General features: G+C 37.4%; 1 protein-coding gene across 29 annotated transcripts in view; it reads right to left on the bottom strand.

Annotated features, from left to right (window-relative positions):
- The window catches only part of syd (JNK-interacting protein syd), a 648,626-nt gene that overhangs the window by 336,760 nt on the left and 293,414 nt on the right, over window positions 1–18,452 (bottom strand). For 22 of the 29 annotated variants that reach the window (XM_067136859.2, XM_067136850.2, XM_067136852.2 and 19 more), the window contains 2 exons: window positions 17,958–18,213; window positions 6,029–6,196 (listed from right to left, as the gene is read on the bottom strand). In XM_067136859.2, the coding sequence (XP_066992960.2) occupies window positions 6,029–6,196; window positions 17,958–18,213 (424 nt within the window). The remainder of the gene's footprint in view (window positions 1–6,028; window positions 6,197–17,957; window positions 18,214–18,452) is intronic. The other 7 variants (XM_067136848.2, XM_067136844.2, XM_067136862.2 and 4 more) reach the window with 1 other exon arrangement.

Here is an 18,452-nt window from a genome sequence, read left to right as displayed (position 1 = left end):
ACAGATGTCCCACAGGGATCCGTGTTTGGACCTCTTCTGTTTACTCTATATATCAATGTTATATCTTCTCAGTTCAGTAACTGTAAGTATCATTTATATGCAGATGATCTACAAATATATTATCACTGTAAAGCTATTGATATTGAGTTTGGAATTCATCAGATGAATTCCATTTTAAATCTGATTAGCTCCTATTCTAATAAGAACTGTTTATTAATTAATCCTAAAAAGACACAAGCTATTATAATAGGGCAACAAAGGCAGTTAAATATCCTTAATAAGAAATTATTGCCTTCACTTTTGCTTTGTGGTGTAGCTATACCATTTCAGAAATCGGTAAAAAATCTTGGAATTATCATAAGTGACACACTAGATTGGAGTGAGCACATAACAAGCATCTGTAGGAAAATTCACTCATCACTTCACCCTCTCAAAACTCGCCAATCACTTCTTCCACTAAGCTTGAAAATTAAACTTATCCAGACCCTCATATTTCCCATACTTAATTATTGTGATATTGTAATGATAGATGCCACCATGGAACAGACACTAATTGAACTCATGCATTAGGTTTATATTTTCAATTAAATTTTCAACTCGTATCTCCCCCTATTATGAACTTCTCTCCTGGTTAAAAATCGATAAACTACGACATCTTCACGTTGCTACTCTCATATTTCGTCTGCTGAATGAATATAAACCCCAGTATTTATCCTCAAAGTTTAATTTACTCTCCTCCTCTCATGAACACAACACACGATCGACTACGACACTCTCAATTCCTGTGCATCGCTCATCTTCATTTAACCGCTCCTTTCAAGTGTCTGGTGCAAGGCTATGGAATTCCCTTCCAAGTTAGTGTTAGGAATTGCACTTCCTTAGCTTCTTTCAAGCAGTCTTGCCGAGATTACCTATTAAATGTATAACCAGCTTGTATGAATGGCAGTATGAATGAAAGAATGAATGAGGTTACGATTTATATTTTGTTAAATTATTTCATTATTCAGTTTTATAAAGTTTATTAGATATGTGGTTAAGTGTAAGAGAGGGCCGTGAGCCTTAACTTCGCCACAAATGAAGGCATGAAATAAATAAATAAATAAATAAATAAATAAATAAATAAATAAATAAATAAATAAATAAATAAATAAGATTAGCTAGTCACCAACCAATAGCTATATTACCAACTAAAGCAAATGAGATATTCGCAATCAATATTTTCGGACCACTTCCAGTAGCTAGGAAAGGAAGAAAATGTATTGTGGTGAGAATGGATATATTCTCCAAGTACATATTAATGCAACCTATCCAAAGGGCTAACTCAAAGCAAGACCTCCATGCATTCATAAAAGGCGTGTTACCAAGAATGGGAAGGCCGGAAAGAATACTGAGTGACCACGGTACTCTATTTACATTGGAACAATTTTGTGAAGCCATGGAAAAATTGAATATAAAGCATGTATTGTGTTCAATTAGACATCCGTCATCAAACTCAGTAGTGCGCTGCATGAAGGAGATCTCGAAATTTTGCCGAATTTACTGTGGAAGGAATCACTGGAAATGGATCGATGTTATCCCTATAATTGAACATAGTATAAACAACACTGTGCATGAATCCACTGGGCAGATCCCGAATATTCTACATAGAAATGAGATCACAGATAGGCTATGGGATGCAGTTATAGAAAAACTGGAAGGAAATAGATCCAATGCACAAGAACTGAATAGCATGGTACGAAGAAAACTGGAGGAGCAATCCTGGAAAAGGCTTAGAAGATTGCGAAACAAAAAGTTTCATCCTCAATTAAAAGTAAATGATCTAGTACTGATCAAGAAGTCGCCAAGTTCCAGTGTCACAGGAAAGATTATCACAAAATTTTTACACTTATATGATGGTCCATACGTTATTAGGAAAGTATTCGGAAACAACGTATACCAGGTTGAGAACATGTCCGGGACATATAAAGGAGTCCACAATGCAGCAAACATTAAATATTATTATAGAGAAAATGACGAACTAATCCCAAGTAATATGCTGGAAATGTGTGTGAAAGAAGATGGTTCAGTTATAGAATATCAGACAGATAGTGAGAATGAAATTGCTTAAAATAGATGAAAGAAGGAAATTTAAAAATAATATTCAAACATTTAGAAGATCAACATACAAGGAATGAAATACGGAGATGGAGATTATGTAACGTAAAGGTCCATTATATATGTGAATGGAAGTACAATTTAAATATATTGTGACCAACATATTTAAAATTAACAGGGAGGTGAAATGTACCATTACGTTACAGATGAGATGGTCGTTGACATGGAGAAGTAGCGAATAAAAATGGCGCGGAGCAGCTTCAGGTGGCGTAAAAGTATACGAAATGTATTCATACGACAAGTCGATCGTAATTAGAAAGCGGAGACTTATACTGTCCAGCGAGAAAGAAAAAATTTTCTTAGATGGAACAACTATGGTCCGTAAAAATAATTGAAATCATTTGATTCTTAACTACTTTGAAGGAAGAAAAACCGCACTAAGAAAGGATAACAATTTTCACTGCGAACTAGGAAGAATAATCAACGCATCAGAGAAAGCTCTAGTAAAATACACGTACAAATGAGGGATTCAGCTATTTACATCTGTAAAATAATTAAAAAACGAAAGGAATACGCACATACTTCGTTTCCAAATACCAAAAAAAAGAAAGGCCACGGATCAGTGACACGTTGACGAGAAAAGGGCCAGTAGTAATACAATAAGTGACAATAAACTGTCAAAAACTGCAGAAATAACAGTCAGAAGCTCTAATCAGTATTCATTAGGTGATATATTTGACAAGAAGCAGGCCTAATTGGAAATATATAATCTTAGAGCACTTTTTTTTTTTCAGTAATAAGGAATACAAATACGTAATTATACGTATCGGAAAGCTTGGAATGCAAGAAATTGATATGTATTCTGCCAGATTTATGCTGTCTTTTCATTGCATGGACGCTGGAGTCATGATAAAGATCGCTTAAACTGATGGTGGGAGACTGCTCAAGATGCTATAGCTCAAGCCAGACTGCCTGACCGGTGCCCGGCCGTGACGTAATCCAGGACCATGGCTGATTACTCAGAGATGTCGTAGTTGAAGAAGAAGCCAGCAGCTGACCAGCTGACACGAGATAAGTAATAAGTTTCAAGGTTTTCATTTTAAAATTATTTTCAAACGATGGAATATATTAATATGAGTGCAGAAGTGCCTATAGATAAATTAAGTATGCCAGTAAGTGAATACTTGTGCGTGAGGTTAAGAAAGTAAATGCAAACATGTGCCAATTTGAGTAATAGTAATGCCGTGCTCGTAAGATGATTTTAGGTTATTGTAAACAGAAACGGAATGTGTATATCAATGTTTAAGGGCCAATCTACTTGAAAAGATCAATTAGTGTCGAACCAGATGAGGTTAAGAAGTGAGTCTGTGAAGTATAGAATGAAACCTAGATATTACAAAGACTAGATCGGCAGACATGGCCAATACGATTATGATATTAGAAGGAATTGATTGAATATTAGGAGTTTGCCGTTAATGAATAGATATTGAAGTCAATGGACTGTTTTAACCGTAACAAAGAGGTTGTTAAGAAGAAATTAGATGAGAATATTTTTTATATGCGGATGTATCGGAAAGAAGAGGTATATGAGAATTATGTAATGATAATAGTGTTAGGAAATATTAATTGTTCCTTGTATTAGCAATGGTTGGATGATGTTATTACGGAATTCTGTGTTAGTTACTGTTATGGTATGGTAGACAATACTGCAAGCTATGGAGTTAGGTCATGTCCAAATGTATATAAGATACAGTCCAAGTATTAAATGGTCGATTGGTAGTATTCACATCAAAGATTATGCTAGGTTATTTGAATCTCGCATGCGTTATAGAGTAAATATAGGAATATGAAGGAACTTCGCCCAACAGGCCAGACGTCTCATAATGTGAATATGGATTGGTAAATCAGAGTATAACCTAATGCTGGCATTGCAGTAAATGATATGAGAGTCGATTTTAATTGCAATAGCACATAAATATGTAATCGTTCAGCACAACCTTCGTAGTTTGAACTGATTGGTTATCTTAGTTATGGCACTTACTAGTGAAAATATTTTATTTTTTCTGGCACATATGAAAGAATATGATAATGATGTACCTGGTATTAATCTAGATAGAATTAAGGTGTATTGATATTTTAAAACCATACTTGGGAAACTTATTGCTTATCTCATGTCACAAACAAGTCACTACGAAAATCAAAACAAACCAAACATGAAGAAACACCACTCCCTCCTAAAAATGAAGATTCAACCCTCTCTTGCTCCGTGATATATTTTGAAATGATGAACTGTGGTCATACAACAGGATGATAATGACAAATACTGAATTGAAAGATAATAATTGACCAAATTTCAGTTATGTTTATGATGATGATTTATGAATTCAGGGGTAATAATGCAACATAACTACATTTTCTTTTCACTATTGCCCAGAATATGATTTATATTTTATTAATACAGTATTAGCATGCTAATAAATTAGATATAGGACTATTTATGCATTTTCTTTCTGAGAGTAAGTTAAATTACATAGTCATAAGGTAGTATAAGAGCTAATAATATATATTTATGATAAGTTTTGAGCATTATCACGGATTATTTCTTGGTTTTGGGGGAATTTAATGATTAATTGCGGAAAACTTCACTCTTCAACGGAACCTGCGATTATGTTAATATGATTTGAGGACCGAATTGAAATATTTTACCCTGTGTAGCTAGCTGAACATATACTTCCAACCACCGTAGATGATTTACGCAATTAACCCCTGTACTTGAAAAGACTAATGAAATTATTCATAGGTGGAAAGGTGTAGTACCCTCCCCCATAAAATTCAATTGTAGGTGTGTAGATGTACTCTTTCTTCAATATTAACTTCCTCAGGCCGGCGGTGTCAATTGGTCCAGTTTTACAGCCAGATAACATCAATTATGCCAGCCCTATGAGGAAGGATGTATTCACTATTGTGTATATTTTTGGTGACTAGTAGAGTACAAGAAGCAAACTCACATCAGTACAGCTCATGAAGGCCCTGGGAGGGGTGGAAGGTAAAGTCTTCCACTATTTGTAATGGTGGTACCGGGCGGGATAGAGCGGTTAGCACTATACCTGGCCCCCTGGCCCCCAGGAATTAACTTGGTACTCATTTTATGGTGTAGAATGCGTGAATCTCAGAAGTGGTGGTGGTGATTATTGTTTTAAGAGGAAGTACAACTAGGCAACCATCCTCTATTTAACACTACTCAGAGAGAAAAAATGGAAGGGACCGACCCTTCGAAAAATGAAGATATCGGCCAAAGGAAGACAAGGGCCACGAAGGGCGTGAAAATGAAAGGCTCCCTAGCCCTCGCAAACCTAATAGCGTCGGGGTCAGAAAAGAACAAGAGTTGACCAAGGGAGGTCGGCTAGGATAGATGAAGGTGAGGAGCCTGGCACTAGTAAGTGGAAGCAATGCCAGGACTCAGCTAAGGTCCCCGTGGTCGCCAATCCACGCTCCAAAGTTCAGAGCCCCTGGGACCCCTTTTAGTCGCCTTTTACGACAGGCAGGGGATACCGTGGGTGTTATTCTACCGCCCCACCTCACAGGGGGATGAATCTCAGGACCCTGTGCATCTAAGGAAGTGGAAATCTTATTTATTAAAGGTTTCGACTTCCTGATGGGGAATTGAACCCAAATCCTTCCAAGTGAACTGAGCTCGCCTTCACCACCTTGGCCAGGCAGGAGGTGTGTTGTATGTAGATGAAGAGAAATAAATGAAAATGAACACAAATACCCAGTCCCCAAGCCAGAGCAATTAACCAAACACAGTTAAAATCCTCGGACTGCTAACAAACTGAAGGTCAAGGAGCTGGACACTCATGGGAAGAGAGTTAAGGTGCTACATATCTGAACAGAAGACAAAACAGTTGAAATCTGTTAACATGTCATTACTCACCTTCAGTTCCTGATCTAATTTTTCCACTTCAGAGCACATCTTCTCAGGTTGTTCTCCTTCACCCTTCTCCTCCCCCTCAGGTCGAGTGTAGAACACGCTAGCTCCAACAACGCTACCACCATCACGAGTACGCCCACCACTCAAATTAACGCCTGCAGCACACCAGATCTGCCAGCAGTGTGAGATGGCATTAGCACAATCATAATATATCAAATAAAGCATGCATACTACATTAATGTCAGAAGACTTTGATATAACAAGCATTTATAAAGTCTGAATAAGAAAAAAGGACAGGTCATGGAAGAAGTGGGTGAGAATATATGGACATGAATCAAATTTTCTATCATATTGATGATAAATGGATATATCAGTAGAAACTGTAAAGAAGAAAACAGAGTATGGAGAGAGTGATTTCAAGAGACAATACAAGAGAAATAAGCCAAATGGAAACATTCTACGAAAACATGTGAAAAAGTGGTGAAATTTGCAAAAGAAACATCCTGGTGAACATTTTTGAAAAAATCTGAAGGTAGACTACAAAGGAAATAAGAAATTGCTTTACAGGGAAGGTAAAAGCAAAACAAAAAATATCTAGAGATATGTTAAACTACAGGATGTCTCATGAGGGGTACAATACAGTAGTAATAAGTAATAATGTAGTAGTAATGAGAAATGTAGTAGTAATGAGAAAATGCAAAGAACATTTTGAAGACCTTTCAGAAAATAACAGTAGTAAATACTGGAGAAAAGGATGCAACTGCTAGAGGAGGGACAGGAGAAATTGTAGCTACAGACGAAGCAGCAGAAGAATTTTGGTACGCTGGTCTTATTGATGACAGTGAAGTGGCAAATCACCAGGAATACAATACCGACCATAAGTATTTTGACAAACGATTAAATTGCTATAGTCTCGTTGTTTATTAACATAATGCATGCATTTGTACAACACAAATAATTTGACCATTTCTACACCCAACCATCATATTCATACAAACGTAAATGTATAACACAAATAACTACACTGCAGTAAACCTTTCCAGAAGTTCATACATACTTTATATCATCTAGTATTTAGTTGGGTAGGCATTTGCTTTTACAACTGCTGCACATCGACTTGACATTTTGAGTCCAACAATTTCTCAAGACACGAGACAGGAATATCTGTTTTTTTTCATTTGACGCTTCAAAATATGCCTCCTTGTTTGTGTATGTTTTGCATTTTAAGCTGCGTTTTCACTAAGCACAATTCCCTTGTGAAATAATTTGAGCCTAGTGTAGACGCTCCCTCACCCCCGAGTAATTGCAGAGTGAGGGCCCTCGCTGCGAGCCGGAACTCAATCGGTTTTTGTCCGTGCATCAAATGGTTTCGCTCATCGAATTTTGCGCAGTGTAAACATGGTTCCCATAGTTGCGCGAGGGATGAATCAAGAACAGTGCTTGCAGCTCATCGAGCTCTACAAAAATCGATATTTTATGTGGAATCCAAAAAACAAAAACTACTGTATTTCAATTTCAATAAAAGAGAAGGTGCATGGAAGGAAATTAGTTCTCAACCAAACGTTTTTATTTCTACAGTGAAAGGGAAGATGAAAGCGCTACTGGATCAGGTAAGCAATTACTATTGGTTTAAAATGCAAAAGTGTGTCATTTCATTACTTTTTTTTTGAACCAACCGGCACCTATTTTGAAGCATTCTTGGGTTATTGTGAAGAACTTACACCAACTGGCATGAAAAACGCAACATTTAAATTTCTTACAAAAACTGATTTTCTTCTTCCCTTTCTTGATCAAAAATGACACTCATATGATGGAAAACGCAGCTGCAGAAGCTGGAGAGACAAAACAAGTTTCCATATTGGCTGCAAAACAAGAACTGAAGCTTTCAGGCTTGTCGAAGGCAGCTCGCCCTACTTGCGCTATTTTTCGCTCTGAATTGCGCTCTGTTTTGGGAAGTGCGAAATTTCACTCTAAGCGAGTAAGTTTTGCCCGAGCGACTTTCACGAGGGAGTTTCGCTAGTGTAAACACAGCTTAACGTGCCTTTTGAATTCCTCCCATAGATGTTCAATCGAGTTTAGGTCAGGGCTTTGACTTGACCAATCAATAACCTTGACTCTTTTTTTGCCGAGGCATGTTTTGAGAAAATTGGAGGTATGTCACAATCATTGTCGTACTGATACAACCACCCACGAGGCATGTTTTGTTTAGCATACAGTACCATAGGTTATTCAATGATCTTGCCATATACAAATTGATCCATGCCTTTTTACCAGTGGACGAACTCCAGTTCTAGAAAAGCAGTTCCAAGCCATTACGTGACAACCATGTTTTACTGTGAGTTTTTGGTATTGTACATCACTGCGTGTGTTAACTGGACATCTGACAATGGAATTTGAATCCGAGCTGAACATACTGAATTTACTCTCATCGCTCCACAGTACTTTACTCCATTTCTTGTTCATCCAAACACCATATTTCTTAGCAAAGGCAAGTTGGGCCTTCCTGTTTTTTGCTGAAATCAAGGGCTTCTTGCTTGGTCATTGGCCCATTAAATCTTGGTGTTTAAGGTACCATTTGACAGTAGTTAAGCCAGGTTAGCCAAGTTTGATCTTATAATTATCTTCTAAATGATCCGTACTGCTACTGCCGTTGTACAAGGATCAGCGACACACTGTCTCACAACACCCACCAAGACCACCACGGTATGCACTAGCCATGCGTCTTGGTGGGTGTGCTATTTACCAACGTATGAGCCCAACTTAGCACACTGGGGCGAAACGCTGGCAACCAGGAATGAGTTAGCTGGAAAATTTATAATGTCCAATAACGGACCATTTATATTGGTATTGTGGTATACTGTTCCAAACATTTACAATTTGTCTAAAAAGGCCAAACTATTTTGCAACTTGTGTTTGGCTACTGCCTCTCTTCAAAGCCGCAATCACTGCTTGCCTAAGATCTAATGAATACTCTCTCCTTTTCACCATTGCAATATCTGTTTGGGTGAAAGAAAGAACTGCATACCCGCCAACTTTCCAAATGACTTATCAGTAAAATCCCCATACATCAAAATACCTGGGAACACAATGCACCAAAATGCGATAAAACAAGACAAAATTAATATATTTTCTTCACTTCAGATAATTCTGAGTTCAACGGCAATATTATAAAACACTACATGCAACCAATGACATCATAAGGGACAAAATAATTCACCTGAGTTAAACTGACACAAATATCTTTAAAATGCATCAATGAAACCTTCTTACACAATGTAATTTGTTTATGTTTATACTTAGAACTTTGAAGTAAAGAGTATGTTGCTGCACATAATTATATCCACATGTTATTTACATTATTATTTACATACACATCTTCATTCTGCTTTACGAATAAAAGTATTTCTAAAATCCTCCTTATCAATACAAATCAACTCATCTGTTAGATGAAACAAAGTCTCAGTCTCAAGTCACATTGTCAAGGTTATTTCCATTTGAGACGTCAACTTTTATTTACAAATGTTACACACGTTTTAATCCATGGTATTGACGGTCTCACTACACTACTTAACACAGTGTTCTCATTTTAACAGTCACCAAGTTTTATTTGACAATCAAGAACAATCCTTCAGATGAGAGGACTTTGTACCTCAATATGTTTTTAATCAAGATATTTATTTTGTTTGTCTTATGCAATAATTGTTCTGCTACTGAAGATGGCCTTGAGAATAGACTGAAACATGTATAGACTTTGTTTCATCTAACAGATAAGTTGATTTGTATTGCTTGGTTCATGTTTGTGGGTTACTGTAGTCGTGTCCTAGTTTGTGAACCATGGGCAACGGCTGAGTGGCCTAGTAAGTGGTCCTGAGAGTCGGGATACCAGTTGCTATGGAATGGGAGTGGGCATCTCGGACATATTCTAAGTCCTGGCCCTAGTTGTGCTCAGGCGGCTAGGACTATACAATTCACCAGTGGTCCATAACCCGTTAGAGGAGAGATCCTCATTTGGACTATGTGCAAGTAGGGTAGCATCCTGCTTCATGAATTTACCGAGCTCAGAACATTTTAAGCAAGCCTCGGACCTATGAGAGTAACGCAGTCCCACTTCCATTTGACAGGCGAAGAACTCCTTGGAAACAACTTGGCGAACGAAATGCAATTCGATGGGGAGCTATTAATATTAATAGGGCTTATGGAAGAAAGAAAGTAGAACTGGCTGAGTCAGCAAAGAGAATGCATCTGGATGTGCTACGAGTAAGTGATATTTGGGTAAGGGGAGATAACGAGGAGGAAATAGGAGATTATAAAGTGTACTTGACGGGTGTTAGAAAGGGAAGGGTAGAGTCTGGGGTAGGGCTGTTTATCAGGAATACCATTGCACGCAACATTGTTTCTGTTAGGCACGTAAATGAGCGAATGATGTGGGTAGATTTGTCAGTTGGAGGAATTAGGACTAGAATTGTGTCCGTGTATTCACCATGTGAGGGTGCAGATGAGGATGAAGTTGACAAGCTTTATGAAGCATTGAGTGACATCGTGGTCAGGGTCAACAGCAAGGATAGAATAGTGCTAATGGGCGATTTCAATGCAAGAGTTGGGAATAGAACTGAAGGATACGAAAGGGTGATTGGTAAATGTGGGGAAGACATGGAAGCTAATATGAATGGGAAGCTTTGCTGGACTTCTGTGCTAGTATGGGTTTAGCTGTTACGAATACATTCTTCAAGCATAAGGCTATTCACCACTACACATGGGAGGCTAGGGGTACCAGATCCATAATAGACTATATCTTAACAGACTTCGAATTCAGGAAATCTGTTAGGAATGTACGAGTTTTCCAGGGATTTATTGATGATACAGACCACTATCTGATCTGTAGTGAACTAAGTATCTCTAGGCCTAGGGTAGAGAAAGTGAAATCTGTCTGCAAAGGAAAAAGGGTAGAAAATCTCCAGGACGAGGAAATTAGAAGTACATGGATATGATTAGTGAGAAGTTTTGAACAGTAGACAGTAACCAGGTTCAGGATATAGAAAGTGAATCGATGGCATACAGGGATGCTGTAGTAGAAACAGCAAGGGAATGCCTAGGAACAACTGTGTGTAAAGATGGGAAAAGGCGAACATCGTGGTGGAATGATGAAGTGAGAGCAGCTTGTAAACGTAAAAAGAAGGCTTATCAGAAATGGCTCCAAACAAGGACCGAGGCAGACAGGGATTTGTATGTAGATGAAAGAAACAGAGTGAAACAAACAGTTGTTGAATCCAAAAAGAAGTCATGGGAAGATTTTGGTAACAACGTGGAAAGGCTACGTCAAGCAGCAGGGAAACCTTTCTGGACAGTAATAAAGAATCTTAGGAAGGGAGGGAAAAATGAAATGAACAGTGTTTTGAGTAATTCAGGTGAACTCATAATAGATCCCAGGGAATCACTGGACAGGTGGAGGGAATATTTTGAACATCTTTTCAATGTAAAAGGAAATTATTCTGGTGGTGTTGTGAACAGCCAAGCTCATGGGGAGAAGGCAAATTATGTTGGTGAAATTATGCTTGAGGAAGTGGAAAGGATGGTAAATAAACTCTATTGCCATAAGGCAGCAGGAATAGATGAAATTAGACCTGAAATTGTGAAGTATAGTGGCAAGGCAGGGATGAAATGGCTTCATAGAGTAGTAAAATTAGCAAGGAGTGTTGGTAAGGTACCTTCAGATTGGACAAAAGCAGTAATTGCACCTATCTATAAGCAAGGGGACAGGAAGGATTGCAACAACTATCGAGGTATCTCAATGATTAGTATACCAGGCAAAGTATTCACTGGCATCTTGGAAGGGAGGGTGCGATCAGTCGTTGAGAGGAAGTTGGATGAAAACCAGTGTGGTTTCAGACCACAGAGAGGCTGTCAGGATCAGATTTTCAGTATGCGCCAGGTAACTGAAAAATGCAACGAGAGGAATAGGCAGTTGTGTTTATGTTTCGTAGATCTAGAGAAAGCATATGACAGGGTACCGAGGGAATAGATGTTCGCCGCACTGGGGGACTATGGAATTAAAGGTAGATTATTAAAAGCAATCAAAGGCATTTATGTTGACAACTGGGCTTCAGTGAGAATTGATGGTAGAACAAGTTCTTGGTTCAGAGTACTTAAAGGGGTTAGACAAGGCTGTAATCTTTCACCTTTGCTGTTCGTAGTTTACATGGATCATCTGCTGAAAGGTATAAAATGGCAGGGAGGGATTCACTTAGGTGGAAATGTAGTGTACCGTTTTCATCGTCCTGATAACGAGATAAACATGGTCATATGGCGTTAGAATTTGCCATGCACGCGAGAGGATTCACTTGGTTGGGCTATACATTTAAAAAAAATATACGGACACAATGAATCAAAGGGGCCATGGTTATCAAAATAATAAAATACGGGTGCAGAAAGTCAAAGAAGCCGTAACATGTCGGAGAAAAATGCTAATTTGGCGATGCAGACAGGCCATGGTTTCGGGAGTTCGATGTGCGTACCGGCAGAATCCATGCGGCCGTGATATAAAAAAAGAATAGAATGCTTTTGGGATTGTTAAAAAATCGAGTTGGACAATAAAAATATTTTCACTGCAATGGGACGAGATTTTCTACGCAGAAGAAACCGTCGTATTTAGAAGGGAGGAAGATTAAGCTAAAGAATTAGTACTTCAAGCGAATCTTAAAGGATCACACCAAAATCTAGGGTTTTACCGAACAGATTAAATAATTAAAATCAAGAGAGAAGAAGTTTAAACACTTCGTCGGTAGCCGTAACTCCAATTCAAACTTCGTGTATTGCATTAAACGAGATAATAATATATATATACTGAAGATATTAACGACAGTGAAATTAAGAGCTGACTAGATTGTATTCTTAAAGTCTTGTCACTAGATTCTATCGTTGAAGTTCTGATTTGGATTACTTGTAGAAAAAGTTACGAATTAGATCCTGAATAATATAATGCAGAAGACTATGTCCCTGATCCTAATGACAATGTTCAATATTCTGTCGCATGTAATCATCGCCGTCATCATGAGGAGCTAAACTAGAGATGGATCTGACAACCTGACGGAAGCCGCCCTACCGATGCTGCTATCCCGAGCCTGCTATTCCAAACCTGCATTCCAGTGCATAATCATGACGCAGTAGATGTCCAGTGCCAGCCCGCAGGCCGTGGATGATCACATGGAAACCTAGCCCAGTCTAGTAACATCGGCAAATGACAGCTAAGTTCCGATATTCTTTTATTGGTAGTAGTAGTTAGAAATGTTAGGAGTAATATATAAATTAAGCTGTGAATTTGTAGTGTGAAAGTTGTTATTCGTGTCTTCGAGAGAAAATTCCAATCGGCAAGATCTTCGCAAAGAGTTTAATGTGGTTCATTGATAAGTGTGGACGTAGGTATTCTTCAATAATGTATAATCAATGCCAATACGTAGGAATGTTTACAATCATATATGCTGAGATTTAAGGTGATTTTCTTCCCATGCTAAAATGAAACGACGTATTTAACACGGTAAACTTTAACCGTAAAACAGAAAGAAGATAATAGTTTACGTGTTATTAAGACATGGTTGCCAATTCACCACAATTACATGTGAGTAAATATGAGCTCTCGTTATTCAAATATGTATTTATTTTTTCATAGTAACGTAAATATTTGGTGATATGACTGAAAACTAACCCAATTATGCAACGTCGTAGTTTCAGTGTGGTATGTTGAAATGTTATGCGGCGGGGAAAGTGAATGGTAGACAAGGTTATGAGAAATATGTTGTGGAGAATATAGATATGAATATTCGTTGAGATACATGTGAATTTGAGTATGGCGCGATATTATAATATTCCCAAATGATATATGGAAGGGTGTATCCATATTTGAAAGTTGTTGGTAGTAATTATAACTTGTTACTAACCATTAATATTGTTTGATATGTGCGGCACGACTGTTAGAATGAAATGTGATATTTTTGGGTTAGATATAGGTAATAATACGACGTTACGTAACATGATGTAGTGGTAGGCTAACCGGAACTGTCTTCAAAATACAATCTATAAATGAAGTATAAATAAGGATAAAACTTGATGTCTTCTTGGAAAATTTCAAACGAGATAATGAATGTTACTTGATATTTATGGATGAAGCCATATTTTAAAGGGAGAAATGTCTTCTTAAATTTTATTCTCTGCCATAAGCAAATGAAATACGTCACCAGCTGTATTCCTTGGGATGTTATGAAATATTATTCGGACCCAGATGCAAATTTGAGGCACGTCAATGACATCGATTGATAGTATATCATTGCTATTATATAGTACCTACAGGAGATATTAGAATACTAGATGGTTACATTTAAATATTAATGACATGATAAAATGTTGATATATATATATATATATAATTTTTTTTTTTTTTTGATGGAAGATAATTAATATAGCTGAATAGAGCTTTTGCTTTGGAACTTGGCTGACATTGCCGATATTATAAATATTTTTTTTACAAGATACATGAAGATGTTATAAATATTTTTTTACAAGGAACTGAAAATAAGTGCATTCAGAATTGAAATTAAGTTTATTTTGTTTGATTTATGTAATTTATTCAATGCATGTAACTGCTTTTATTTATTCAATCATCTGATTTGATTAACTAATTTAATTCATTTAACAGCTACAATTTATGAATGTAGGCAAACTTTTCTTTGTTTTTCATGAGGCGATTAAGATATTTATTCTGAAGGAATGATCGAATTATTTTTTTAAAGAGGCGATATAATATTTCAAGGAAAGCATGATGAATATGTGTTATAGAAAGTTATATATATTTTTTTCTTTTTCTCTTTTCTTCTATTAATTCATGATCATGAATAAAAATTCAAATTTAAAATAAAGGATATTATTGAGGATAAATTATTTGATTTAGCAGATAAGTTTAGGTTGAATTTGCATGATTAACGTGCTACTGAAAGTGATTTTTAGATAGTAATTGAGAATTGACATTGCCGGACGAATAATTTTGGTGGGTGAATCTTAAGTATGAAGAAATGGGTTCCCGGTTGAACCTTACGTAAAATATATATATTCTTTTTGTTGGTGATGCGTAATAAAAATCCCTGAGAGATGTCGCATAGCAGCTTAGAGAATATTTTGACGATTGCAATGAGTCGAAGAGATGGAATTACTACGTCGGTTGAAATGATTTTGACATAAGTTAAACTTTACACGACGTATGCAAATTTGGATAGCTGCCGACATTTTAGCATCATATATTTATTGCATTGATCCGTTCATTCGATCCGAAGACATGACAGACATAATAGGGGAAACAGCCGGAGCATTTGACTGATCGCCCAATATGGTGCAGAAAAAAAAAATTCCCCGAGGATCGGTGCAGTAGTAAGCAGTCTGGCCTATGCTGATGACTTGGTCTTAATGGCAGACTTTGCTGAAAGCCTGCAGTCTAATATCTTGGAACTTGAAAATAGGTGCAATGAGTATGGTATGAAAATTAGCCTCTCGAAGACTAAACTGATGTCAGTAGATAAAAAATTCAACAGAATTGAATGTCAGATTGGTGATACAAAGCTAGAACAGGTGGATAATTTCAAGTATTTAGGTTGTATGTTCTCCCAGGATGGTAATATAGTAAGTGAGATTGAATCAAGGTGTAGTAAAGCTAACGCAGTGAGCTCGCAGTTGTGATCAACAGTATTCTGTAAGAAGGAAGTCAGCTCCCAGATGAAACTATCTTTACATCGGTCTGTTTTCAGACCAACTTTGTTTTACGGGAGCGAAAGCTGGGTGGACTCAGGATATCTTATTCATAAGTTAGAAGTAACAGACATGAAAGTAGCAAGAATGATTGCTGGTACAAACAGGTGGGAACAATGGCAGGAGGGTACTTGGAATGAGGAGATAAAGGCTAATTTAGGAATGAACTCGATGGATTAAGCTGTACGCATAAACCAGCTCCGGTGGTGGGGTCATGTGAGGCGAATGGAGGAGGATACGTTACCTAGGAGAATAATGGACTCTGTTATGGAGGGCAAGAGAAGTAGAGGGAGACCAAGACGACGATGGTTAGACTCGGTTTCTAACGATTTAAAGATAAGAGGTATAGAACTAAATGAGGCCACAACACTAGTTGAAAATCGAGGATTGTGGCAACGTTTAGTAAATTCTCAGAGGCTTGCAGACTGAACGCTGAAAGGCATAACATTCTATAATGATAATGTATGTATGTATGTATGTATGTATGTATGTATGTATGTATGTATGTATGTATGTATGTATGTATGTATGTATGTATGTATGTATGCATGAGTAAAAAATTCTTCAATCCTAAAAGATCATAAAATATGAAGTGTTCTGTTGTTCACTTATTTTACATTTTACAACTTCGAAGGTCACACTGCTGGGCCCAACATTTCATGACCAAACCTATAACACCTGTTGGAGAAATTGTCCACAAGTCTCGTTTGTGGTGAAAGTTGTTGGGTGCACCATTGTCCTATTTCGTTGACCAAAGACTGATACCGTATGAAAGAACTTGGCAACAACAGCCAAACATCGTTCTGTTATTTGGTGCCTTCTTATTAATTCACTTTTTGTACTGTTCTTTAACACGAAGCAAACTCAGCCCCGTTCTGATGCCCCACTCCGTATGACCAGAAATAATGATCCACAAAAGTCACCTTCTTCTCTGTTGTGAGAATCAGAATTGCAGAAATCAACACAACATTAAATTATCAATTGTCAAACTATTACATACAATAAATACTTTAATGCTGCTAGATTAATGTGGACAGCAGGTGAACAATAATTTCAAGGTCATTTGTTTTGCTGCATAACATTTTCAAAAATTGGCCTGTATGTCTACAGAAGTCAGCACATAAAAAATTTACTATGTGTGAAGTGGATTGTTAGGCAGGAAAAGGTTGTATGCTTCGACATGAGTCACAGCTGATTATGACAGACATTTGTACAGCAACAGGAGACTAAAATGTTGTTCAACTAGTAGCATGCAATAATCATTCCTGTAACTTTTTTTTAATTTTTTATTTTTACAATTGGCTTTACGTTGCACCAACACAGATAGGTTTTATGGCAATGATGGGACAGGAAAAGCCTAGGCGTGGCAAGGAAGCGACCGTGGCCTTAACTATGATACATCTCCAGCATTTGTGTGGTGTGAAAATGGGGAAACCACGGAAAACCATCTTCAGGGCTGCTGACAGTGGGGTTCGAACCCACTATCTCCTGGATGCAAGCTCACAGCTGCGCGCCCCTAACCACACAGCCAACTCGCCTGGTCCCATAACTGTAAAAGGTCTTTAGAAAGGAGTATCCTGCTATAGACTGATTTTGAGGTTGTTGGAGAGATTTTACAAGGTTAGAGGCCGAATACAAGAGCTGAGACAACGATCAAAACATACATAAGGCTATCATATTGTAATTTATATAAATTAAAACTCACGCTCAGTATTTCAATAACCAATTTTTAACCATGTGATCAACCCCATATGAGTAAGAGTTTTGTTCGATATTTATCAAAGTATTTTTGCCCATATGCAGGGATTCTCTAAAACTGAATGCAATATTTCAATGTGAAATGAAAATTATTGTACAAAATTAATCCTTGGATAGAGTTTCTCTGAAGCATGAACTTAAAGAAAGATGCCTTTCTAGCTTTACTAAGCACTAATGAATATATTTAATTATCCACATAATCTAGGAAAAGGGAACTTTACATTTATGCATTTGTATGCAGCAGGATTCTCAAGTTTCCATTAAGTAAGGTTTGGTGTTACAGAGGTGTGAAAACAAAATACAAATAAAGAATGAAGCATACAGATGAACAGCAAAAACCATGCAATTTTACTGGCTAAATAAGAATAGTATGTAAGTGAACGAGTACCTGCATATTTACCTTCATGCTGGGCTCTTTCTCCTGTAGAGGGCGACAGTATACAGGAACAGGCACAGGCACTTGACTTGAGCTGGTAATTCGAGCTGTGGCTTGTTGAGCTACAACACCTTGTCCACCCACCTTTGCAGGCAGACTCCATCCATATGCCTGCAGTCGACCATCATCTTTACGCACGTGAGCTCGCACTTGGCGGTATTGTTCTTTCCGTTCTGAAGCACGCCGCTGGGCTAGTTTCTCTGAATTACTGGAAGAGAAACACAATAACAGTACTGGAAGTACTTCCTAGTAGCATTATGCTGGAATCTGATACCACCGATACAAATGCAAGATTAACAGTAAATATTTACACATTTTTCTACACAATGATCTGTACTTCCTTCCCAAATACATAATTTAAACAAATTAATAATGGACTGTAGTTATCGTATGACCGAAGACTATAAAAAATGGATTAACACGTTCAATGCTGAGGGACCGGCCCCT

This window comes from Anabrus simplex, chromosome 1 (assembly GCF_040414725.1).
Source record: "Anabrus simplex isolate iqAnaSimp1 chromosome 1, ASM4041472v1, whole genome shotgun sequence".
Taxonomy (NCBI): domain Eukaryota; kingdom Metazoa; phylum Arthropoda; class Insecta; order Orthoptera; family Tettigoniidae; genus Anabrus; species Anabrus simplex.
This window is presented reverse-complemented; position numbering and strand designations above follow the sequence as displayed.